General features: G+C 36.7%; 1 protein-coding gene across 7 annotated transcripts in view; it reads right to left on the reverse strand.

Moving 5' to 3' along the window:
• The window catches only part of SLC16A7 (solute carrier family 16 member 7), an 83,786-nt gene that overhangs the window by 13,387 nt on the left and 43,559 nt on the right, over positions 1 to 26,840 (reverse strand). For 6 of the 7 annotated variants that reach the window (XR_012654636.1, XM_075059125.1, XM_075059126.1 and 3 more), the window contains exon 2: positions 21,624 to 21,863. Coding sequence is in view for 6 of the 7 variants with exons in the window: in XM_075059125.1 (XP_074915226.1) it covers positions 21,624 to 21,834 (211 nt within the window). In the remaining variant the exon portion in view is untranslated. Of the gene's footprint in view, positions 1 to 21,623; positions 21,864 to 25,792; positions 26,081 to 26,840 lie in introns of those variants that run through there. The other variant, XM_075059129.1, reaches the window with a different exon arrangement.

The following is a 26,840-nucleotide window of genomic DNA, read 5'->3' on the forward strand; positions in this document are numbered from 1 at the left end:
CATGACATGCATTATATGTTTTTTAAATGACCGTGACTAGAATAGACGGTGTGCTACATATCAAGATTAAGAGGTTGTCAAAGCTCTTTAGGTAAACCTGCATACCATCTGACTGCACTATATTTGGCCCAAACCATTACGAATAGTCTTGCTTTTGCAATAACTAAACTTATCCAATTCAAAAATAAAATAAAAAAAAACATAATAAAAAGCAATATATTTCAAACCCAAGATAAAGCCGGCACCTGGCATAAAGTGGGATGCCAGGCTCTGTGTCTGATTTCACTGCAAATCATTCACTTTACTGGTGACAGTTTTAAGTCTCTTTTTATAAATATCTAAAGGAATAAATGCCAGAAACTCCATGAAAAAGCCAAATATAACCAAATTTAAAAGTGTATTTTCATAGGTACAGTGTTATTTTAGACTCCACGGTTTGAATTACCTTGAATGTTTAAAGTATTATTAGGGATGTATTGTAAATGTTAATTACTACTTGCATATCAACAAAAGCCTTAAGCATATGCCAAACGATCAATTTTGAGCTTAGCTCCTTATGGAAATAAGCTTCTACAACAGCGTTGTCCTGTGCCCGCTCGCCTTTTCTAATAGCTTGTGAATCCAGAGGTCAGTTTGAAAATAATTTGACTGAAGGGCAAAGATTTGAGTGATGTTTAGATCTTACGGTTTGTGCATTCATTAAACACCTTGGGTCCCAAGGAGCCCGGGGAAGCTCCTAGAAGGCTCCTTGTCCGGGCAGCACGGACACTGACCATTACACTCCGTTTTTCACCAGTAAAAACAATCTATCTTCTCACCGAGGCAGCTGTACTGTTTCACGTATGTGGGGGTATAGAGGAGAAAGAGGGTGGCAATTTTACTGCGAAGGTGAAGGATGCTCAGAGTGAAGGCATTGGGGCTCATCTCACGCACTCACAAGCACGGGAGATCAAGCTCAGCTGCTCACTGAGCTGCAGCTTGAGCGTAACTGGATATTGAAACCAACATCCCCAGCACAGAATGGCCCACCAAATATACAATAGCCCAGAGATTCATTAAAAGACTTTAAATCACCTATGAAGCACTAAGACGTTTCACCGACAGCTTGTATTATGAGATAGCTAATGCTTCTTTATTTCCATTTGGGGGGACCACTGAGCAGACCAGTGGCGTGGTGGGCTTTGTCCTTTGAGGCCGTATGGAGCAAGCAGTGAAACATGAAGGATGGACAAATCACACTCCAAGCGCTTTCCAAATATATCATGCTTACTTCTCCTGTCTTAATAAACTTGTGTTCTCATAACTATGCTGAAGCATAACTTCAATCATGATTTTTTTTATTTATAGAGCTATGTTTGGACAATCAGTAGTTTGGCTCGTGTTTGAATTAGAAAGAAAGCCCTTTTGAAATATGTGAACAATACAAATATTTTCTCTGGGTCAAAAAAATCCCTTTGAACTGGAACTCTTTGTTTAACTCAAAGCAAAAAGTTTCATCTCAATATCAAATAATATTTATACTTTTGAAAATAAATTAAATCTAAGGCAATTTTCTGAAAAAAAAAAAAAGTTACCATTGCTAAACGCAATACCAGTATTTCAATATATAAAGATATCAAAATAATGATATTTAAAATTATTTTCAAGTTCTTTTTCCTGTGATGAAATGGAAGTATTTACAAAACTGTAAATGAAAAATTTGGTTAGTATTTGTCAACATTCTGACCTCCCCCCAAATTACTGCTGTAATAAACATTGCCTTGCCGTAGCCTTACTGAAAATATTCCTTTGCTGATCCTTAGAAAAAAATGTAGGAAAGAGGCATCATAGCAGAGCAATATTTGACCACACTCTTTACAGATTTATTCACTACAGGCAGCACCTTGAATTTTACTCTTAGATAAATACTTCAGTTATGATGGAGATAGACCTGTTAGCAATGTTTCTTTTCTCATTAAACAAAGACAGCGTGAAAAGCCAGAAGGATAGGTGTGAGACCAAATGAAAAAGATGCGGTAAATCCCCACATAGCAGACTATCAAGTGTTGGAAAGGGAGGAATGGCATTCAAAAAGATTGTTGTGCAATATTGCTATATTGTTAGCATTTTTAATAAAATTATAGATCAAAAAGACTGCATTGCACAGCACTGACAAGGTTTTCCAACCATAATCAAGGACAAAGATGAGCTCTGCTGCTAATATTCACTCCCAAGGAGTACTGACTACAATATTCTTTAATACTGTTCCATCAATCCTTCCTTCCTTCTCCCATAGGACAGGAAAATGAGCCAGATTCTTCCTTGTTTAGGGGTGTGGGGAAGAGGTTTCTTTTTAGTGGGTGGTTGGTCACGTTTTCTGGGGGTTGTCCAGAAATGGCAAGTTTCCCTCTCCTTTGAGGGAACTCATTTTGCAGACAGTTCCTTACCAGGACCAAGAAAACTGCATCTCTGCAGGTCTTAGCGGTGGCACTTAAGCCAAGTTACAGCTTTGCAGATCAAAGCATGCAGTGTTAGCCTCCCCTAAGAGACCTGTTAGCTGAGGTCAAATATGGATGGATTAATTTAGGTAGGCAGTGGATGAAGACATCAGAGGAAAGACAAAGCTGTCTGACAGGTCTGAGCTCTGTACTTTTGAATGACCTCAATCTGGAATGTAGTATGAATTTAAAATTCCTTTAAACATAATTTTCTCTTTGAGATGGTTTCCTTAAGTTAATGATGTTTATTTACCACCACAGCTCCATTTAATTTGGGGTTTTCTTTTAGTATATTCCAGTATTTTGATTTAAAATTTGTGCATGTGGGAAATATTACTTGTACTATAAGCCATATAGTTAGTTAAAGCTTACTCCCTAAGTTACCTAGGAACCCTTCCAATCTCATCAGCCAGTTAAATATTTTCTTGTGACATCTGCGTATATACTTGGTTTTGGAGTCTCATAAAATAATGCATATTCATACCTTAACATATAGGAATCTACATAAATTCCAGCTGTTTGCCTGCCATCATACATTTTTTAGCCACGCACAAATGTCTTTTCACGTCTAACAGCTTCTGTAATTATTTAAGCAATGCTTACATGCCAGCAGGTACCTATATTCCTTGCATATTTTTTTCTTTTTAGCAGAAGGAAGATTAAGCTGCTTAAGTACTGTAACCCAGCCAAAATCATGCTATACATTAATGCACATTAATGCACTGAAGGACTGCTGGATCCCTGAGTCTACTTTCCTGAAGTAACTACGTAACAGATGTTAAGTCAGGAAGCCCACAAGAATATTTACTCCGATCTCTCCCTTAGCACCTACAAACCATCAGCCACAAAAGACTATACATTCCCTAAACCAAATTTAAGACCATTATCATAATATGCTAACAATCTCCTGACTGTATTTTTGGATTATATCTTTCTGTTTGAGGCAAATGACCAGAGTGTGAGCAGGAATAAGAGAGCGACTGTCAGCGGTGCCACTGAAGAACCCCTTCAGGAAGGGCTGTGCAGGACACAAATGCTTTAGAAGACAAGAAAAAGCAGCAGCTTTTCACATTCTTTGTCATACGTCAAGGGCAAGATGGCAAAAGCCATTTCAGCTATGTGAGCAGAGACTGGCTCATGCATTTGGGAGCTGTTTGTGATATTTGATACAAAGCCTATAATAATGTGACGCCCACGCTCTGTTTTGAGGGCTCAGCAGAACGTTCACTTGCACATCTGTATTGTGCAAAATGTGAGGACAAAGCTGCTCTCGCTGGTCTTCAGTGAATACCAAGACCTCTCAGAAGAAATATATTGCTTACAAAGGAGATTAATTATTTCGTATAATAACAAACGTATCAATTATCCATATTTGCCTCTCACTTTCAAGTTTAACTTTTCAATCACCGTTTAAATCTTCATTCTTCTGCTAAGCCATACTGTTGTAAATGAAAAGCTATAAAAAAGATTACATAACTGAATAATAAGTAGATTTAAAAAGCAGATGTTTGAAGAAATAATCACCTTTTTTCCCCTTAAAAGATGCTTATTGTTCTAATACAGTTTAAACATAGGTCAAACATTAAAGTTTCTTTTTAAAGAAATGTACTGCTTGGTATTTTTGTAGAAATGAATAGAGGGCTCAGACTATGCACTATACATTTAATAATCTTTCTCATATAGTTACACTCTCAGAGATACACACACTTATGTACACACATCTATCCATTTATTTGCTTTTTTTCAGTACTAAGAAAATATACACTTCAAAAAATGATCTGACTCTGGAGACAGTGCAACAACTTTATATGTAGTGTCTCTAAAAGCTTAAAGGATGCAAACCAGATAACAATATTTCCATTTCATAATACGTTGAGGTAATAGTAGAGGCAGATCAGTTTTAAGGCCATGATATAGAATAAACAAAGATTTATTTGACACAAAATCTGTATCTTGCTCAGCTCTCAGGTAGAATAACATTTATAAGTCCAAACGTATTAGGTACACTCCATTAATTTATAACAGGAAGAGAATCTAGGACACTAGAATTCTTGCTGCCTTTTCTCTTTTCCATCAGTTTTTCTCTTACCAAAATGAAAAAGAATATATTTACTTTAGACAGTTCTCCCGTAAATAGACACCACTTTCTGTGAGGGATGACAAAATGTTCTGCAACTTAAATGTGTAATAACTAGCCAGAATGGTTGCAATAGTAGAGATTGGTTTGTAGCAGTATCAAGCTGCCATAATTGTCTTTTATGTCCATAAAGATATCATCTTTGGGTCTATTCTATATTTATATTCACTGTAGGAATGAAAGTTTCTTTAAAAAGTATATAACCTAGGGTTTAGTATTTAATTTATTTGTTCTGGTTTGATTTTTCACTGCTATAGTACAATGATGTAATTAAAGACCATCCACATCTGTAATTTGTTTCACATACAGCCAGTGCATTTATGCTTTTTATTTTGCTACCTGCACTATTTTTAGTATGGAACTAGAGGTGAACCTTCCTGATATAGAGGTAATTTTTTAAACATTCATTGACAATGTCACACAGTGTTCATAGTGTCATTGATACAAAGCAACCTGAAATGACTCAGTCTAAACAATACGACATTTATTTAAATAAAGGGAATTGCTGAAAAAAGTTGAAAATAAATGCAATAATAATATCTCAAGTTGCACTAATGCAATATTGTAGATTGCATCCTGTCAAGTGATTTAAATACAAGTACATGTTTAGCCATCTGCTCTGCAGAGACAACGCAGCTATCTTTCCAGTCCGGCTTTACTTTTTATTTCTGTTTCCTACAAGGCTGGAAAAGCCCGAGGAGCTCCAAGAATTAACATTAGGATAAGCTACTTGTTTATATCAGTCAGACTTTTTTTTTCTTTCTTCTTTTTTTTTCTTTCTTCTTTTTCTTTCTTCTGTTTTTCCTTTCTTCTTTTTTCTTTTTCTTTCTTTTTTCCTTTTTCTTCTTCTTTTCTTTTTTCTTTTTTCTTCTTTTCTTCTCTTTTTTCTTTTTTTCTTTCTTTTTGCTTTTCTTTTTTTCTTTTTGTTTTCCCTTTTTCTTTTCCTTTTCCATTTTTTTTTACAAAACATAAAATCCACTTGCAGTGGCTGATTTGCTTTGTTTGGCAAAGAATCCCCAATATTTTGCTAAAGTAGAGCCTTACCTTTCACTTTAAAACAGCTCCTTCAACCACAAACACTTTAAGCAAGTACTTAGTACTGCTGTTGGAATGTCATATCTGGCACCCAGAGGAAAAGCAACTCAAAATTGATTCTGATCATGTTTAAAACCTGTTCATTAAGTTGGAAAATGCTTTAAAAATATGCTGCTTTTCTCAAGAAGGACTAAGTCAAAATACTGAGTATTCTATGACAGTCTTATCTCTAGTTCAAAAACCTTCAGCTAAATAATTTTAGTACTCTTGGATAGGCATCTAGAGAAGGCAGACAGAAAAAAATCCAAAAAAGTATTGATGAATTTGAGTGTATTAAAATGTCATGCAATTTTTGTGTTAGATTCTTTATCCCATTTCTGGGAATGGTAACCTGCATTTCAGACATATCCTGTGTGTTTGTGTAACAGCAATGAAGGTAACATAGTTCAACAGTCGTTGGAAAGCTTCCTCTGTGCATTTGGCAGTATTTTTTTTCTATTATTTCATGTAACATTTACAACTGGCTGCACTGATTCCATAAACCTAGATAATATAGTAACCTTGACAGAAAGCAAAGAAAAAACCAAAATGCTTTTGCAATAAATATCACTGAAAAGAAATGGCTAACACTGAGTTAGGGTTGCTAAACCATGAGTTAAGATAGCTCGGCAGCTGAAAGCCCGGCATGCCGGGCGAGAAGCAGTCGGTCGTCCGACCATCCATCACACTTTGCTCACCACTTCCCCTCCTCTGACTATATTTCCTCAGTGTCATGCACACATTCTCACTTGTGTCCTGAAGGATCCTTGAATCCTATTAAGTTTCTATCTTTTGATTACTAATGAGGATTAATTTGACCTTCAGCTATTCCTTAGGACTTTTATAAGAAATACAGCCTGGCTGGTGGTAGAGTGCCTCAACACACGGGCTGCTGCTTCATGGTTTCTCCTTCCAAAAGGTTAGATCTGCTAATTTTGAACTGATGTGCTCAACTCAGGAACATGTACGTCTGGCTGCAAATATGAGCTGCCTTTGTCCTGAAATGTTCAGAAGAAACAAAATAAGTGATCAGTGGTGCTGGTGCTTGCTCTAAATAAATTGCTTTTCTGTAGAAATGAGAGATCCTTGATCTGTTTTGGTATTTGGTTTTTTTTTCCCAGTGATACATCAGAGACAGGAACTGAGGGCATTACGTATTTTGATTAAAGCTGTTGACTGGCTTACTGGTTCTTTTCTTGTTTTCTAGGGTGCCAATGTGTATGGAGTTATGGACCATGTAATTTAGAAAACATCTACAATTTAGAAAATTACTCTATATCTATGAATTTAAAAAAGTTGGAAAACTGCCCAGTTTTTAATCAAGGAGGAGCCATGCTCATTACTATTTACATTGATACATATCGATGCTTTATATTAATTATCTTTTGCATGCTCTGCTACAGAATTTTTTTTCATGAAAGGCTAAAACACTTGATCACAAAGCAGAGGACTTTAAGATGATTTATGACATTTCTTTTGAAATTAGCAATATGAAACTTCATAATATTTAATAGGAAATGAGTGTCTCAGCAGTTTTCAGAAGCCTTTATAGTCACTGACGACAAAAAAAATTTCTGTCCCAAAATTGCTTGCCCAGATTTCACATTGACACATTTATTGTGAAATTAAGTCAGATGCAGCAAAATATTTCAGCGCTTTTTTAAACTTTCCTTATATTTGTATTCCTGTTACCTTCAGTATCACTAAATAAAGTGAAGCCCATGCATAGACATTTGCAAAAACTAGTCTGCCAACTTGGAAAAAGGCAAGAAACAAGAAGAAAGGAGGGAACAAGCTAATGAGGAGATGGAACCAAAGCACCTATAAGAGAGATGTATATAAATAGAGACATTGTAACACCAGGCACGTATTTTTCACAAAGTGGCCTGCATGCCTCTGTAATGGGGATAGCTGGAAATAGCATCAGCACAATATGTGCATCACAAATGGTCTTCTCAGATAAATGGTCTTTTCTTCTCAGAAAACCGATGCAACCATCTTGTAACTTAAGCAGTAAATGTCACGTAGTGTATCAACATGAACATTAGAAAATTCAGTGGCAAATATGAGGTACTGGGAAGAATTAATGAAAGTTTCCTGCAGAAGAAAAGACAATGAATTTTTAAAACTTAGTACTCATAGGCTTCACAGGCTTGCATGTATCTAAATTTAAAACAGCTTTTCAGACCCCAAAAATGTGTTGAGGATTTCACTTAACTAATAATGCTGTTGACAAGCAGAATGAACCTGTGCCATTAAAGGTTACTTCTTTAAATGAAAAACCAAACAAGGTCTTACTCATTTTTCCTCACCAGAAATACAGTAAAGATAATAATACTGATATATATATATATACACACACACACTAGTAAATGTAATCCTTTATAGCAGTAGTTAATATGAAGGAATTAATAATAAACTTCACTAAATTTACATCCTATTCAGGGTTCACCAGGAACTTCAGGAGGCATAACTCTAACTATGCTCCAATGAAAATATTTAGTGATTTTCTTCCAGAAGTCTCATCCTTGAAATATTATCCATTATTCTCAGTGGCTGTTCCTTCTTTCTCTGTGGATGGTTGCAAGTGAAAGACTTTGTTCCATTTGGCAATATCCGAGTTTGAGTCCTTGTACTGAAAAAAGCATCACATTTCTGAAAAGATTAAAATAAATCCTGTCCAATGTGTCTGTTTTCAGGGAACGAAGGAAAATTAATACTAAACTGAGTTTTTAGTTTTTCTAGTTTTTCTGGTTTTTCTATCTATCTCAAAAGTAATCTCACTAAAAAACTGCTATGCCCAGACACAGAGACTACATATTCACACAAACACACACACACACACACAAAAAGCCCCCAAACCCTACCAGTTTTTCTCATCTGATTTCTGGACTCCTAATGATATGAATGAGTTGTTTGTTCCCAAGATAATAGAAAGTACTCATCCCATTTGTAAGTATTTTTCACCTGGAAATTTCTGAACTCATTCTTCCAAGTTCAAAGAACTTGAAAATTTGTAATGGAAGAAGACTTCGTGTTTAGTACTTTGTGTCTTGCCAAAGCAGATTACAGTTTTAGCTATAAAAATTGTCTTTACAGCTTGCTAACTGTGTGCACCAGATTGCCAAACAAGTTCTGCATATTCTGCTGTTACAAAGGGAGGATGATTTTCTGTATTGTTGCAGATCATAAAACTGAAGAGAAAGACAAGAGGTTACAGCATACCATTGTCACAATTATAGCAACTTGAAAATACGAGATATGTTGTTAATCTCAGAGCTAATTGTTGGGAAGAAAAAAACCCCACAGAACAAACAGTGCTTGCAAACATTTGTTTTAATTCTTTATAGACATTTTCCTAAACCATGTTATTAGCTAGTTACAAATATTTCCCTTTTTATTTTCTTCCTCTTTGAGTAATGACTGTCTTTTCTACAAATCTGTGTATGCACATATGAACACAATATTCATAAACATTAATTACTCACTACTTCCTATTTTTTATTCCTTATTATCATTCATGATTTTTATACACCTTTGTAAAAAACTCTGGCTACTTTTCCTGGAAGCAGAACAATACTTCGTCATTTGGAAGGCTAGCAGACATCACAGAGAGGAAAAAGTCATAGCAAATAATTCCAGAGGACCTCACACAGGCTATTTAGTAATTCTTATGAATGTAGGGTATATTCTCTGTAACTCAAACCATTGCATTTTTCAGATAACACATTCACTGTGAAAAATTCAGCCAACTGCAGTTAAGATTAATATTGTCATTTGGATTTCTCTGTCTTCTACAAATTGGCCATCATATTAATGTTCACACAATATCCCATTTTTACGCTGCACATCATCCTACAGTTTGTTTTCTTCCAGAATAATATCATAACTAACTCAACTTGGAAATGATTCCTTATATATTGTTACAGGCAATAATATGTAATTTCAGAAGGCACAAGATACATGTTTCTTCCTAGTTCCTCCTTTATCATATTCCTTTCTGGTCTCAATTTTGCACTGTATAATTAAACTTCAAATTGAAAATACTCAGTCTACTACCTATGATGTTTCTGTGGACCACCTACTGTGAATTATGGATCATGAGTGGATCATTAAATCTCATCTACATATTCAGAATATATGTTACACAAAGTATAAATCTGGATGTATTTATAACTTGGAAGTGTCCTGAGAAATCATCATATTTAGGTCATTGCCAATAACATTGTAAGATTATTTCCAAATCCATTTGCTATTTGACACATACGTATCATTAAGCTTAAAATGTACTTTATAGAAAAATCTTTCTAAAACATTATTTTATCATTATTTTCATTATAATTGTATTTTTAATAATATCTAATAAAATGCATATGGTGACTTTAAGTGGTAACAATTAGAAGAAAAGAGTGGGAATTTCCCAAACTCCTTTACAGCCCGTAAATTAGATCCTGTCTGAAGAACTGTGTAATGTAAATATATGTGAATAATATTTAGTTCACAACATACTGGGGGAATGGGAAGAGGGAGGGAAAGGGGAAGAGGAAATAGGGAGGGGAGGGAAAAGGGAAAAGGAAAGAGGAGGGGGAAGGAACTTATTTGCGTTTCAAAGTTATCATACAAACTGGGAACTGAGCATTGTCATTAGGTTTTGGCACCTGAAGTATTTAGAGTGTAAGTGCAGACAATGATAGTATATTAACGGGATCATACCAGGTACAGAATTTGCATTTTTCCCAGTATTTTGCAAAAGAGGAGACTGAGAAACTGGGGTGGGGGTGAGGGACGACACAACTACATTCACTTGTCAATTAAAAGGAGAATCTTTGGGTAGATTCATTTGTAGGTTTTTTTCCTGTTTTCAGACAAGTGAAAAATCCCCCATGTTTGTATATTGAGAAAATCTGTTTAATTATAGAATGATATATAAAGGTAACACTGAATATTTTGTCTTCCAGGTCCAAAAGACTAAAAGCAATATAAAGTGTTAAGTGGCTAGAAACATGAAGAAAAAAATCCAAACTAGAATGATGAAAAGCCAAAAGTTACCAACAGATTAACCTCCTGATCAACAATAGGTACAAGATTTATGTCATGTTTTCCATCTTTCAATGCATTTCTTTATTTCAACTGTGCCTGAATCAGTAGCCTTTATTACACCCTAGAGGAAGCAGAACCTTTGGAGACAACTTAGTGAACAGGTCCAGAATTCGGAAAGTATCCCACAGGTTCAGATCAGAACATTTTCCAATTTCCTTACACTTTGGACATTTTAAACCCAAATTTAACTGCTTTTTAAAAATAATAATATTCAGGAAAATATTTACTGATTAATCAATAATTTAAGAATGAATTCTAATCTCGTCTCTCCTTGTTCTTTTTTCCTTGCTTCTCCCTAGCCTTTTACAGCAAAATACACATGCCTGAGACTAACACTCTATCCAATAAAATTGAAAGAGAAATCAGATACATTTTTTTAATCTATACATTATCTGAGCAGATGTCAGTTTATCTTTGCATATTACCATACCCACCTCACATACTTTTTGTCATCAGAGTTGAATTTGTCATCAGGTTGACACTTTTAGATTTCCATCTACAATGGAAAGAGCTTTACCTGATGGGTCTTTCAATTTTGTAGATGTTTCCTATGTATAGTCACATGCCATTGCTTTTGTGGACTGGATCAACAAATGCACTTTCCATGGACTGTAATCAACCAAGACGTGATGATTTCTTTTAATGAGGGGGAAAGTACGCCTTTCCCTATGAAAACAGTATTTCATAAAATATGACCAAGTGCAGAGTGAAAGAATCATGAAAAAATAGTAGAGGAAGGCTGGGACTTAAGCAGTGGAAAAGGAATATATTATGAGGGAGGTGGGGAAATGCCTTTATGGCATTTGTGTTTTGCATGGACTAGAGAGGAAACAACACCTACGATGTTCTGTACGCTGTCCTTTCCCTTGTAGCAGTAGAGGACACATCTCCACAGACAAGGTCTTCTGAAAATGGGGGGGTGGATGGGTAGGGGAAGGCTAGACTGGGTCTGCTTGCATGAATGAGGAATATTTGAGCTCTGCTGCACAAAGCAACATGAAGTGGTTTGGTGACCTAGTGCCATCTTATTGCACTTGAAGATAATATTTGTGTGGCTTTTGAACCAGGCGTGTTTTCTTACTCAGTGTGAAGAAGTAAAACAACCCACCACTGACAGAAACCTTATTCTCCACCAAGTAATGTCAAGCAACTTACTTCTAATGATTGTGATGCATCATAAATTCAAAATAAATTAGTGCCCATTAAAATACAGGCTTCTCATGATTTATATTACAGATGCTGCCTGAATATCATGCATTCCTGGAGCCACCTTTCATCTAAGGAGTTATGTTGATATTCTTCAGCCAGAATATATTAAAATAATCCAATAAAATACACCCGCTTCTGCAAGGATTTAACATGTGTGCCTGTGAGGAGAATATTACTTAGGTTTACTAATGAAAGAATTATTTTCTTCCCACCGGAAGAACTGTGTTTCTTGAGTAAGTTTTAATACATCTTACTGAGAAGCAATTGGTTAGAAAGTTGACTGATCTAGGCAATATGTATATCTGAACACCTTGTCAAGTAAATTTTTTATAACACTGGGAGAAATGATCCAGAAGAAATTCTATGACACAAATTTGTTCTTGCCTTAATCCCACATGCCACTTCAGCTCTTTCTCTGAGCACAGGGTCAAGTGCTTTGCACTCAGGTTACTGTTTACATTTGAGTAAGTAAATATGAAAAGCTTCTAAATCACAATGGCAATGGTTTATATAACCTTGCACACTCTTCACACAGGTATAAACTATGGCGCTGTGTGAAAGACAAGTGAATCACTCCCACATGTACCATCTTTGTGACACGGTATTTGATTTTTAAGGAACAATACATAAAATTAGAACTAGCATTGCATGAAACACTCTTATGCTTTAACATCCATTTTATTCCCAAGCTGAAATAAAAATTTCAAGTCTCAGAATTTTCAGTCGAATTAAAACTCTTCAAATAAGTTACTCTGAAATATCTCAAATGTCTTCTGTCAGACAAATAAACAAATCCGAAATATAACTAACTATCTGGCGTTCTCATGATCTAATTCTTCTGCTTAGCTTTCCAAAATAATTGCAGACATTTTGTTTCAGGTCATTCAGTACTATATTGAATTTCATTACCAAATTGTCTTAAAAAGAATTGCAGCTCTACAGTTTGTTAATTTAGTATAAGCCAAATTGCTGGGCTCTGTTGCTGGTTATTGTATATGCAGTCCCATAACACACATTGGATCTCACTCTGAGATGAATTGCCCCATCGCATTCTGGGAGGTGTAGTCCTTTGGCAAGTCCAGCCCATAGGAGGGAGGGGGTTGTGGTTTTTTTTGTCAAACTTTTTTTTTTTATTTTTAGATTTTCTGTAACTTTCTATGACAATAAAAATGTGTTAATCAAAAATGATTATTCAGGCCCATCAGCCCCTTATAAGCACCTCTAATGTTGACTACATTCTCTCCTCACATGAGGATCATACAATTTCAGGTCACTATTTGAAAGTGTTTTGTTACACAGTTTGTTGCTTCAGTGAATAATCAGAACAATCCTTACAGTCACCGTGCCTGATTCTCCACTCCTCAGTGCACTTTGCAGCACTGGAACGCTGTGGAATCCAATAAATTAAAATTGAAGGTAGGAGACTCACACTTAAGATCAAATTGTACTGTGTCCATAATAGACAATAAATGTTTTTTTATGAAGCAGAGATAAGCATACTGACAAACAAGTCAAAAGTTTAATCAAATGATTACTTTAATAAATGAACACTATCAGTTTTGCTCAAATACTGTAAATCCTCAAAGCTAATCTTCTATATTTTATTTATATTTTATTTTGGGGAAAAGACATGAATCATTTATGGATAATGTATTTTTAAGGTTGACATAAATAAAAATGAGATTTTAATGAGTGCCTCTGGGAGCACTTAAGTCATTGAAAGTACACTGTCAAGAGATCTTGATGTTACAAACACCTATGGATAAACATTTGCATAAATATATAAACAAGTTTATATGTTGACTTTAAGCAGGTGAAAAGTTTATTTTAACTTTGAACTTTATGAGATCACTAAGGTATTTAAAATTAAGCACATGTTGAAGGATTAGCACCACGGTGCCCATACTTGGAATGGAGTCCCAGGCAGTTATTTTACATGTCTCTGATAAGAGCATAACATTGTCAGTGAAAGCTGTCATTCATTACTATGAATTTCAATGGATCTGTTGATGCACATGGGTGCATATGTCTAACAGGAACGTTCTTAGATTTCAAGGTCTCTAGGGAGCGAAATATGATGTATTGGTATAGGGCAGCAATCATGTAGGGTGGCATCACCTCAGACTTGTGCAAAATGGGCATCTGAACCCTTCCTCTAGATTCCTTTAGCACTCAAAAGACAGGGAGGTCTTTCTAAAACATGATTTATTTGATGTGTTTTGGACATGTAATTTAGGAAGGGTTGAATCAGAAACTCCCATTTTTACTGAATGACAACAGAAGATGTCGAGACAACTGGATCAGATGTAGGTGCCTATGCTGAGGAAGACTAAACACATGAATCCTGTCCATATAATCTTGAGTGATTATTGTTAAAAAGTTTCCTAAAAGTCAAAGCACTTAATGGTAAGTGTTCCAAAGCAGTACACATAGAAAACCAAACAGGCACCTGTTCCCATCATCAGTGGGAAAGTGTTGCAAGAAGCGTTTGAACTAGATGAGGAAATCAACATCTTATTTCACAAGACAGTCTCCTATTTTAATCACATTCTTTCATTTGGTTGTCTAGTCACATTACTTATTCACCCAAACAAAAGTCAGGTAAAACTGTGTGAAAACGCTTAACTGTTTCTTGACAATTGAAAAAAACCTGCCAAAATTTCTGGAAAAGAAAGGTAAGCTTTTATTTTGCTTGTATGCACCAATGAAACATATATTACTTAATAAAGCTGCGTTTGTTTGTGCTCTTTGACATATGTAATTTTAATAGAATGCTACTGTTGGATGAAAAGGTTCTGACTGATCAAAAACTCTTCGTATGGTATATATGTTTATCTACATGTGTCATATGTGCTCTCTGCAAAAATCTTCAAAACCAGTTAATCAATTAAAAGAGTGTTTAAAGTAATCATAAAAGACAATTGAAAACCACCTCATTCTTTGATCTCTGTAGTTCCCCTGGCACTAGCATAAGCCTGTCACTAAGTCCCTGGTCCACTTACTTCTGTTGATGACTATAGGTCTACATCTCTTTATGAATCACAGTAAAAGTCTCAGCTGTTGCTATTTGATGCTGGCTTGGAATATCTTCTAAACGTATCAGTACAACTCTGTTTCCCTTCAAAATAAACAAGGGAATAGTTCTTACACATTCCAAAACAATGGACCAGTAAAATTCTATAATAAGTTCTTTGTAAAGTGCTGGGTTTATTTTTTCATTTGAAGTGCTGGTGTGACTACAATGGTATACACAGATTTTTCCTTCCCCACAGTTCTTCTCTGGTATCTGCTTAAATATCTTGTGATACCCAGTTGTGCTAGACCATTGTTTCATTACCTTTGAATTACCCGGCACACATCACAAATACAACCATTGTATGATCCAGTGATATGAAAAACTATATGGGAACTAATCCAACGTTATTAGTACACACAAAATAAGCATTCTTTTGTCAAAGTTTTACAAGCTCAGTGAACATATCAAAGGCCTAAGTTTGTCCCTTGATATCTTTCTTAAACAAACCCAAAGTTTTAGCCCCTTCGAAAATGTATTTTATGATGCATGTTATTTATTATTGTTTGACTTTGACCCATTACTTGAAACTAAGTGGGAGAGAAAAAAGAAATCTTCTTTGCAGATAAAAAAGCTATCTATATTCATTACTTTACTTATAGAAATCCCTGGCTATAAAACCAAATGGAGATCAAGACAAATATAAAGCCTTAAATAGGAAAAGAGTGCTTAACTGACGTTCATTAGGTAATCCATGTTGCCTACTTGTATGTAAATGAAAACTGTTTTAGTAAAGGGCTCGAGTTAATTAAATTTATTTCTATATATTTCTTTGATATGCATCAAATCATTACTAATAACCTATGGTTTGGATATAGAAAGAGCTTGGCAGAGGCACAGTGGCAACTCTTCATCACGTAATGTCTTTCTGACAATTATTCAAAATTAATGTAAGTGTACAATAACAGACAAAACCCCCTTATTTATCTCAGTGGCAGCATGTCCTTAACTTTGAGACTGGCTTCCTGAGGGTGTCTCAGTAAATCCCAGTAAAAACTATGTTTCATGAAAACTTGACAAAATTAGATCCCCAAACGGCACTGAATATTTAACAATTAGATTTTATCTGTTCAGCCAAACATAACAAGTTGCAGAGTCAAAAACCAGCTTGCTCCTGTAGATAGGACGACAAACCTGTTTGAAAACAATGTACAAAACCACCTACAACAGATCTGCTTTTTTTCATCTCTCTTCCCATGACCACTTTAAAGAGTGTTTTGTAAACATTCCAGAAGGTCTCTGTTTAAAACAGCCATTGCTCCTGCAGAACACTGCCCTAGAAAGTACAGTTTTACTAAAACTCAGAGTCTTCCAAGAAACAAAAGAAGTGGCTGTATTATCTTTCAGAGGCTTTACCAGGCTGCCTTAGCATTCAGGTCTTCTTTTTTAAAAACTGAGCTACTGTAAATTTATAATATTTTTGTTATTCTTGATACCTCTTTTTTGTGCTTATCTCCCCTTGCTAGTAAGAGTCAAAATGCTCTGTTCTTGTGTCACCCCATTATGACTGCTTTTCCTTTATCTGCGAGTCTCAAATTAACTTGACGTAGTTGTTTTACATATATTTTAGGCTAAATGTGAAGTATTCCCTCATGCCCATGAGGCATTTGGAAAGTTGATAAGTTCTGCTTTCAAGGACACTCTAAATGAGGTTATTAAAATTCAACACTTTGCATATTCTGATGGAGAAAAACGCTTGTCCCTGACAACAAAGGACATAGGTCAATTTAAGAAAGCTTTTCCATCTCCTTATACATGGCCACTGAATTCCTTGTGCCAGTATTTGTAAAACCAACATAAGAAAATGTTACCAGGGAGAAAGAAGTGTAGGAGCCCAGGTCCTGTCCAAAAGTAAAAATCCATAACCATCTGTTGTTTGTGTTACATGGATTTTGCAACTGTCATCTCCACTGTGCACGCCATTTCATCTTCACAGCAATATCACCAAAACACCCACTGAGATAAAATCACAAATATTTTGAACATACCATATGATATGTTATTTTCCAAATTAGTATTTGACAAAGTCAAAATGAGGATTTGTCTATAGGTTACCTTTGTGTTGTCACCTGAAAAATCCTTTAAGAGTTTGCTACTGTTTGGAAATATTTAACCTCAAACTTGAATAACTTAAGAAATACAGAAGAAGAGAGAGGAAGCTATTTAATGCTGCATTTTTTAATTATAAGCATGTTCTGAAAAATGGTAATGGCCACTACTTACACTTATATAGCATTTTTCTTCAAAAGGGGTCCAAAGGTGCTTTTTAAATTATTTACTTAGAAATATCATCTAGAATTTAAATGGACCTTTCTTTTTTGAACTTCAGACCAGCAAAACTACCCCACATTTCACAGCTGAGTATGGCTTGAAGGATTTAGCAGCTCTCAGGCTAATCTCTATAACGCAGTGTCACACCCAAAAAGTTATTTTGAAAAAAAAAAACAAAAACAAAAAAAAACAAAGCACAAACAAAACAAAGAAACGAAAACCCCAAACTGAAATTGTCCTTGGAAAAATGACAGAAAACAAGTTAAAGACGAGTAAACCAACTGCTTTTTCCCCAAGGAAATCTAAAACTCAAGGTCAGATGTGTCTGAAATCACCGGACCTGTCACATGGCTTTTTCATAGCTGCCACTAAGGCTCCTATCAAATCTACACTGAAAGCAATGAAAACATTTTTACTGGAAACAGATCGAGCTCCGATAAGAAGTTCTCTAATCACCTTTGGCTGTTACTGCTGCGCAATGTGAGAGGTGAAGTTTTGAAAAAGAGAAGAATGAACTGACAGAACTTGAGGTCAAATGTATTTGATCTTTTTCTTGAATTCCTTAATGCTTGTGGGTGTTAGAGCATAAATACGGCTCTATAAATGTATTAATACATATATAGCTTATGTATGTAAGAATACATACACGCACACGTATTTTATATACATATGTGTTCATGCATATACAGAAACACAGGTTGCCCTGTCAGGATAACTCAATTAATTCCATTTTATCCCAGCTTCTGTCCTCCAGTAACACAAGTTTGGTGGGCTCAGCCACAGTCCCTTGGGTGTAGCAGCCCATCACAAAACCATCACCCTTAATTTAATACAATTGACAGTCTCTGCTCAGGAGAGGCAGAAGAAGGAGTTGCCATGGAGACTGAACTATTGCTCTTCTCCAGAGGATGCTTTTTTTCAAGCACAGGCTGAACAGTAGAGGCTGTGCAATACCTGTAACCTTGATCACATCACAGGATCTTGCTTTTTGGGATGGCTTTTTAGTAAACACTAACAAACATCCAGGAGACTGGGGGGGGGGGGGGGGGGGGAAGAACAGAGCTTAAGAAAACAAACAAAACAAACAAAAAAAGCCCCCAAACCCAACAAAAAACAGTATGAAAACGCATATTATGCCAGATTGAGAGGGGAAAAGAGTTTCATATTGATTTATCAGATTTGTCACCTCTGCTTAGTGCTTTCCTAACGGGGTGAATGCTGTGCTTGACCTATTTGCTGGAATTAACCACGACTGCAGGAGACCATATGGATTGCCAGATGGTCTGCTATAATTTAATGCCATTTATTCTAAGTATGAAGTAAGTGATAAACATAATTAACATTTTTTAGCTCCTTACTGGATGCCTTTTATTAGTTTCTTTTTTTTTTTTTTTTTTTAGGCATTGAAAGGTAAGTTAATACCTTGTTACTGAAACACAGATGCCAGCTAATTACTGCAAGAGGCTGCAGCCTCCAAAGCAAAGAGTGTCTGCACAGACTCTAACTTACTCACTGACCCCACTGTGATGATTAATAAGTTGAATGCTAAGCTCTAATGAGGATGACAGATCTTAGATGTTTTCAGGTTACCTTAATTAGTAGTATGATGAACAGAGTGTTCATTGCAGACGTACGTATCGCACTTCATAGTAAACAATACACCTTGTACTCATGGTCTGAACGTGTATTTCATATTAGAGCACATCAAATGCTGAGGAATCAAACCACCTTCAGACAGTAAAAACAAAGGAGTGATTTCCTTCAGAAATGTTTTTCCTGATTGCTATTTCATATTCTGCCAGTGATTGTCTAAATGGCCTATTTTTTAGGAAGTGCTTCTAGAGAAGCTATGGCTTCAAAGAGTGTTTATATCAGGCAGGGTCATTATTCTCAGCATTTTAAAACCACGAGTCTCTAACAAGATATCCAAACAACTTTGCCTACTATTCCTGTGCGGATAATCTTCATAGTGACTGGGGTAGGTGTTAGCAGAATGAATAGTAAACAATTTTGTAATTTTTAATGTCAATGTACAGGTGAAGTTAGTATGCTGGGACTCAGAACAGTAAAAGAGGTATTAGAGAAAAGGCAGAAGTACTGAATGCTTTGCATTTTACAGGAAAAGTTGTGCACATTGAGCCTTGGAGATAAAAATGACCACAGCTAAACATCCTGTGGTTTGCATCTGTACTGTTAACAAAACTTGGGTGAACTTTGAGATGACAAAAACGGCATAAATTAAACGTTATTCAAAGATTAAAACAGAAGAACAGCACCTGCACTATAAAGCAAATCCGCCCTTAGAAAATCGAGCTCTGATCAGAAAAAGTGGTGAAAAATGGTCCAGGTCAAAAGTCACAGCACAGGGAAAGCAGAAACAAACTCCAGCTTTTCAACATCTGTGCTCTTCCCTTGTTCCAGGTGGGTCCAGCACTTGTCCAGGGGCCTCCACAGTTACATGTACACATGTACACATGCACACACATACACTCCCGAGTGCAAATGCTGATGCATCCTTAAGAAGCAACTACATTAGAGGGGACCCGAATGTGATGGGACATACCTGCTCTTTTACTCCACTCTGGGTTGCATTAGTTCAAGTTATTTCTTCACCTGGTGAATTTTGGTGAATCACTTGGTTATTGTTGCTGGTCCTATAAAATCCTTCATGATTCTCCACTAGTGTATGAATAATTTATGATTCTTTATTAGCATATGAATAAAAATGGGATCAAAATATCTGAACAGCAAGCTTTTGTTGATATTGACCCCACTGGTCAAGACGTCTTTATAAGGTCTCTGTCTCTGCCAGCATTTGAAAAAAGGATCCACTTTTCCACCCCATTAACTGAAAAATATTTACCAGAGGTACTTAAGCTAATGCTATGCTGGCTTCAGGTTCATTTTTATAGTCAGAGGGGAAAAACAGATACTTAGAGAGAACAACTCAGGTAGCCTGAATTTCTCTCTACAGGCACCTATCTCTTCTCCCTGACTGCTAAAGGAGCTAGGGTCATTCAGGTGTCAAAACATAAGTAGGTTGAAATCAGAGATAAAAAACTACCATGCTAAAAATGAGACTTTATGCTCCCTTCAGTAGGTTGTTTACTGGACCTGATAATACTGTACTTTATTATTACACAGATACCACTTCTGAAAAACATTGGAGTGATGCTTTTCAGTGATTAAAGATATTGAATCTCAATGTGCTATTGGCACAATGTTTTCCATTTCTACCTATATACGTTTATACATATGTACATACACATACACACACACATAAATATAAAGGTATGCATTTAATTGATCCATCATTGCAAACAGTCTGAGATGTTCCAAGTGGTTACCTCATGCCATCCAAAGAAAGGGCAATGCCAGTTCTATTGCCTGAAATAACCTCTTATTCAGACCTCTGTACTGCCCAAGAAAGTGTTTTGCCTAAGTAGCAGCTAGCTCCCACCAATACTTAAAAAAATATTCTGAAAGAATGAAGAAATCAAGCTGAATTTAACAGTTAGTCTTTGAGGTTGATAGACACAAAACCTGCCAAAGCAGGTTTGACACTTAGTACTTAAACATGGCTTTATATTTTAAAATTCTTTACTTGTTCTTTACTTCCTTGCTCACAAGAAAAAAGATATTAGAGACTTTATGTTCACTGTTTATTTCAGTCCCAAGAATAAGATTGTCTGTATCTTAGCTCTTATACAGATGGCATGTGTGAAACATGGCTCTTGGCCTAAATGGAAAGTAGGATTTTATTTTAGAACAAACAGGGATGAGATATAAACCCCCTGTCTACAGAGGAATACCTGTGCCTGACTAAGGAACCCTCGTTGTCATAATAATTTTTTGTGTTTAAGCTCCATCATCTGATCTACTGAGAGATCTCACCGAGGCAGTGGAAACCAGGCAACTGTACCCCCAGTCCCAGGAGAAGTTACTTGGGCACTGCTTTGTTGGAAAATGTGGCTTTCAGAAACTGTGAATTTAGGGCAAAATTGCAAAATAGAATTAGGTAAAGGAACAAACAAAAGGCCCTAAGGGGAAAACAAAAAGGAAGAGAATATAAAATGTTTTAAATGTGAAAGTAAACAGTGTTTTAATGATGATGAGGCTACCAGGACTCTGATAAAGTATGATACAAAAAGAAGCATGTATTTTGCTAAATTCTTTAGGTAATAATGATAAAATCAGGTAGGAATTAACTTTAAATGCTTTAAGACCGTAGGAAAAAAACAAACCCAAACGATGGTATTTGCAAATTTCACAAGTATCTTACCTCCTGCATACATGACAGCCAACATTATCGACGATATCCAAGCTATCTCACTATATGATGTGTGGAAGATTTCTTGTATTTCTTTGAAGAATACCGTGATGGCTTTGGGGAATGCATAGGAAAATCCAATGGAGATAAAAGCCCCAAAGACCACAACCCATCCCCAACCTCCATCTGGAGGTGGGTACTGTGGCGCTGCTGCTGGTGGCATTTTTGGCCTTTGTCTCTTCTCCAACTAGGCTGAAAAAGAAGAGAAGAAGCAAGGTTTCAAACAGTTTTCCTTTTTTTCTGTATCAAGCTGCAGTATTCAATCATCATCTGCAGGGATTATAAAGAAACCTCAGAGCAGAGACCAATTTCCAGCTTTCATGGGACCACAGAACACGAGCACCTGTTTTCAGAAGCAAAATCTGTTCTGCAAAAAAAACTCGTGGCAAGAATATTTGCGATATCCTATTCAGTATGTGGCAACTGTTACAAATCATTGATCTCAGTCACTGAACTTGCATTTGCAATTAGTCACTTATTGGAAAGCGATGTGTTTGTGGGGGTTAATTTATGTAGCTCTACTATTTACAGTGTGGATTCAGCACAGGAATGAAACAGAAAAAAAACCTGGAAATTGGATTTACAGGAAACAATGGGAAAAAGTTACAGTAAATTATCACTAAATGCCATTGTGTTAGCAAGATTTAGCAGTACCTGGGCAAAATCATCTGCAATGACAGCAAGGAATAAATTCATTACACAGTTTTTTACCATATGCTGTCATTATCCAGTTTTTGACGATTGTTGGTATCTCTTACTTATCTCATGAGAACATCTAAAAAGCGGGTTCTAAGCAGAGATATAAAATTTCCCGTGTATCCGTAAATAAATACAAAATGTTACAATTCCATATTGTACTCTTATTTTTAACATTTTCATCTTCATCTTAGTTGATGTCAGTATGACTTTGTAGGAACAAGGTGGAGCTTGATAGTACTATTTTTGCTCCGCTTCCACATGTCAGAAGACATCAGGAAGTCTTTCACTAATAACCTCACAAACTTTCCACAGCTATTCTCTAATTCAGAATTTAACATCAAAGATGCCACCAGAGTGATATCTTACAGAGGTTCTGAGAGGTGCAACCAACACATTCAGGCAGCTCAAGAAATCATAGGTAATTCACTTAAAACTCCTAGGCCTGAAATAAATTTCATACTGTTATTATCATCCTGATACCTAAAAACTTAAGCTTTCTACATTCTTCACAACCTTTTTAGGAAATATGCAATAGTGAGAATCCATTTGGTAATTCTAAGATTTTTCCACTATCAAATCCCTTTATTATTAAACACAGAGCTGGAGTCCTGTGTTTTCTTCTGTGTAATCCAGCCTACACAAACAGCAAGAACTGAAAATTCCTCCTTCCTCTCTGTTTCTTTCTTGGGCTTTTAGGCAACTTATTGCTCTCGACTGGTCTCCTGCCATACCAGTATCGAAAGCTGTGGATGATAACAGTGTGTAGGTTGCTGCTATGCTTATGATTACCAGCAAGTCTCTATGTGATTTCTTCCGTGCCGCTTAACGGCATATTCCAATTTCTGGCAGCAAACTGCATTAACAGTGGGAGTGATATGATTACCTTAACAAAATCTAAAAACCAAACTGTGTCAGCTTATATTAATCTCTTGGGATAGTGCCTGGAGTACTTTCTGGGTAAATGCCACGTAGCACTGCGTGCAATATATGCCACAAAACGAGCAAAATGTTGCTTTTAAGTTTATCTATCGCTAGGCTAGCCCTGGGATAGAAACCCACTGGACTTCTGCATCTCCACTTTCTTGAAGCTGATTGTAGCCATCGCCCTGATATTGGCAGACCTCTGGGGGAAAGCTAAATCAACCAGTAAAACATCTGACGTATATGCAAGGTTGCAAAAGCCCAGGTAGTTTGGTTTCTGCATCATATCACACAGATTTGCCGCTGGCAGCAATAGATATCTATTGCTCTGTACACAGAGCATATAAATCATTTTATACGCATGTCCAGAAAGAACCTCTGGCATGTACTTTGTTTCTGCTTATCCTAGTCTGAGCTTAACTTTAGTCCACTGACATACATCAGTGAGGAAAACCTGGGCCTGCCATGAGAAGAAGTTGGACAAGCAGAGACATTTCTGGTGGCTGAGACTTAACTTTGGCAAAGCATTTAAATACCAGTTTGTTTTGCTGCATCAGGACCCATTAGAACAAAGAGTATCTCAGAAAGCCTGTTGTAACTTAGAACACACATAGTGATGAACAATTGCCTTCAAAAGCACAAAACCTCAAATTGACATGAAAAGCAGAACTCTATTTCGGCGAACTGAGTGACAGTAAACAACGAAGTTTGCTATCTGTCCCAGAAAGCTGTTGTTCTGCTCATCTGAGAAAACTTTTGGTTATTTCCTAAAAAAAGGTTAACTATTGTTTTCTTACACTTCAAAGGTTTGAGCATATTTGTTTTCCTATTTCATATTCATATGACAACACTTCTAGCTCTATTATAAATTTTAGTAATGCCACACAACATCAAGGCATCTCTCTCCATAAAAATGGAAAGGGATTATCAATTTATTGAGGAAGCACTCCGTTTCCTAAAAATAATACACAACCACTTTGAAAAATCACTGACACCACATTAGTCAGAAGAATGCTGAAGGTTCCCGAATGTCACTAAGGCATCGGTGCTTTGGAAAGATCTCATTCTATCCAGCTCGGTGCTTTCCTCCTTTCAAAAGCTTCACAGTAAACTAAGGGGGCATTAAGGAGAGGAGCAAAGGGGCATTGGCTGCTCCTAAGCCTCAGCCTAGAGGCAAACTCCTGCAAAGTCCATTGCATGGCCAACTTGTAACGCTGCAGCAGTAAAAGGCTGGCTGCTAACCTATACGAGACATTACACCGTCACAAAGAAGAGCCTGGATCATTGTGTCTCACACCTTCTGTTTATTCCACAGACTAGAGTTAATAATAGCTTCCCCGATGTTCCTTTACGATGGTGATAGCTAATTTTAGCTCCAGTTAATAAAAGGTGAAAAGGAAAAAAAAAAACATGTTTGCACCGAGAGGAAAAAAGTATTCATTTTGTCAGGAACATTAAATCCAACATCTCAAACATCCTATACCTGCTCAGGAGCTAAAGCAACTTTCTTCTGTAAAATCTGCACTTAATATCCCTGAAACTGAAATCCTCCTAAACAGTCTAGCACATTAACATACCTAGCTCTAATCTAAGCCTAACTAGTAAGATTTGAGTAGTACAGGTAGTATACGGACAAGTGCAAAATCCATTAGCAACCAAAACAAAACAGCATTTTAGATCAGTGGGTGTAAATGTTGACAAGGGAAGAGGCAGAAGAGGGAGGAATGAAGCAGCGACAAGCAAAATGCCTTTTCAGTCCTTTCACAGCTTATTATGAGCTGTGAAAAATAAAAAGAAACACGGTAGAAAGCAAAAAAACAGGCATGTGTGATGATGTTCATGTGAAGGACATGGTACCAGGAAAAAAAAAAAAGCAGCACTTGAGTAAATAAAGGTCACCACCAGTGTTTTTTGTCAGTCATATGAATTTCATCATGTGCTTAAAGCCAGCGAGCGAGCACTGCTCATACCTTTGCTTTTATAGGCAAGCAGCGGGTGAGGAACGCTGCCTGCCCTCCGCCCAGGGCAGCAGCAGGGAAATAGCGACTGAAGCGTGTCCTGAGCGAAGCCATCCATCTCCCGTCTCTCTCAGACAAAGAGAGGCTGCTCAGCCTTTCCGTACCCTGAGTCAGACCGTGCACAAGGATTTTCTCCTAAGCTCCTTCCAGCTCCCCTGTATAAATCCCATTTATGTAAGCAGTGAACGAGAACATAGCTTACTGTAGTAAGAGCTGCGTGTGTCTACTAACAAATAATAGGAGAGAAACAGGGCGAGAGGACACTTCTAAAACATCTGATATGCAACATTATTATATAGGTCTCAGCACATTTGAACTTACTTAGGCAAATGAGAAAGAGAGAAAGGGAGAGAAGGAGGAAGGGGCGGAGGAAGGAAGGGAAAGGAGATTTTAAAAGGGGAAAAAAGGAAGAGAGAAAGCAGCAAGCAAGCAACAAGGTCAAACTAAGAGCAAATGCTACAGACAAATAATGTATCTTGATACCATGCACCGGAGACTTCAGCCAGTGATGATCAACCCGTTCAGACTGCTCTTGTACCAATGCTTCATTAATATTCTGCAGTTGCCAGCTGCCAGAATCAGCTATCAATACAACAGCTTGTCAAAGACTCTTCTGAGAAGGGGTTATGTCGTTCTCTTGTTTACAGAGACTCTGATTTTACTGGGAGTTTTAGTTTTGTTTTCCTGCAACATTAGAGTAACTGCTTTTCTGCTTGCATTTTGTCTGCCTTGTCCCCAACGTGCCCCATCACCACTTGACTCAGCAGCCATTTGTCCCAGAATAAAAGAGCTGGTATGGGAAAAATCTGTCCCCAGTTGCCATAGGATAGTAGGAATATTTGGCACATGTGTGCTGCATTCCAGTTCCACACAGTAAGCCAAGGACCTGAAAACCCTTTGCAAACTTGAGCAAATTCAGTCTTAGAACATCCCTGTGGGGTGACTGAGAAGTATCATCCACTTTCAGGCACGGGAAACAAATACACTAACAGGCTAAATAACCTAAGTCTTGTCCCAAATCAGTGGCAGAGCTGGGATGTGGACTAACGTCCAAGTAAGCTGTGAGTTATGACTGAGATTTTTAAGTACATCTGCGTTTTAGAAACTCATTAAGTAGCAAATGCAGATTAATTGCACCGCTTAATACTTGAGTTAGGAGCACAGGTGGGGTACAATGTTTGTTTTATAGCTTTGAATAGTCTGCTGCTCTAACTTACCCCTAACGAATGTCAATTACATTGTGGTATTTGAAATAAATGACTTTGTGGTAGCATTAGTAAAATAATGAGCTATGGAGGAGTTACACTCTTACAAAAGATCCTTGCTTAAAAGCTGCAAAACTTTCAATTTTCTTATTTTTATTAACAGCTCTTTCACAAGTTCCAAGCAGGATGGCAGGATAGGTATCATGCCATCAGATGGAATTGCCTCACTAACCTCTACAAGCTATTGTCATTATCTTGTGAGCAATATTCAGTACCGGAAGAAAAAAAGATCTTCTTAGTTTTGCGACAAGGTTTTGCTCTGACTT

The sequence above is a fragment of the Buteo buteo genome, chromosome 28 (genome assembly GCF_964188355.1).
Source record: "Buteo buteo chromosome 28, bButBut1.hap1.1, whole genome shotgun sequence".
Classification (NCBI taxonomy): domain Eukaryota; kingdom Metazoa; phylum Chordata; class Aves; order Accipitriformes; family Accipitridae; genus Buteo; species Buteo buteo.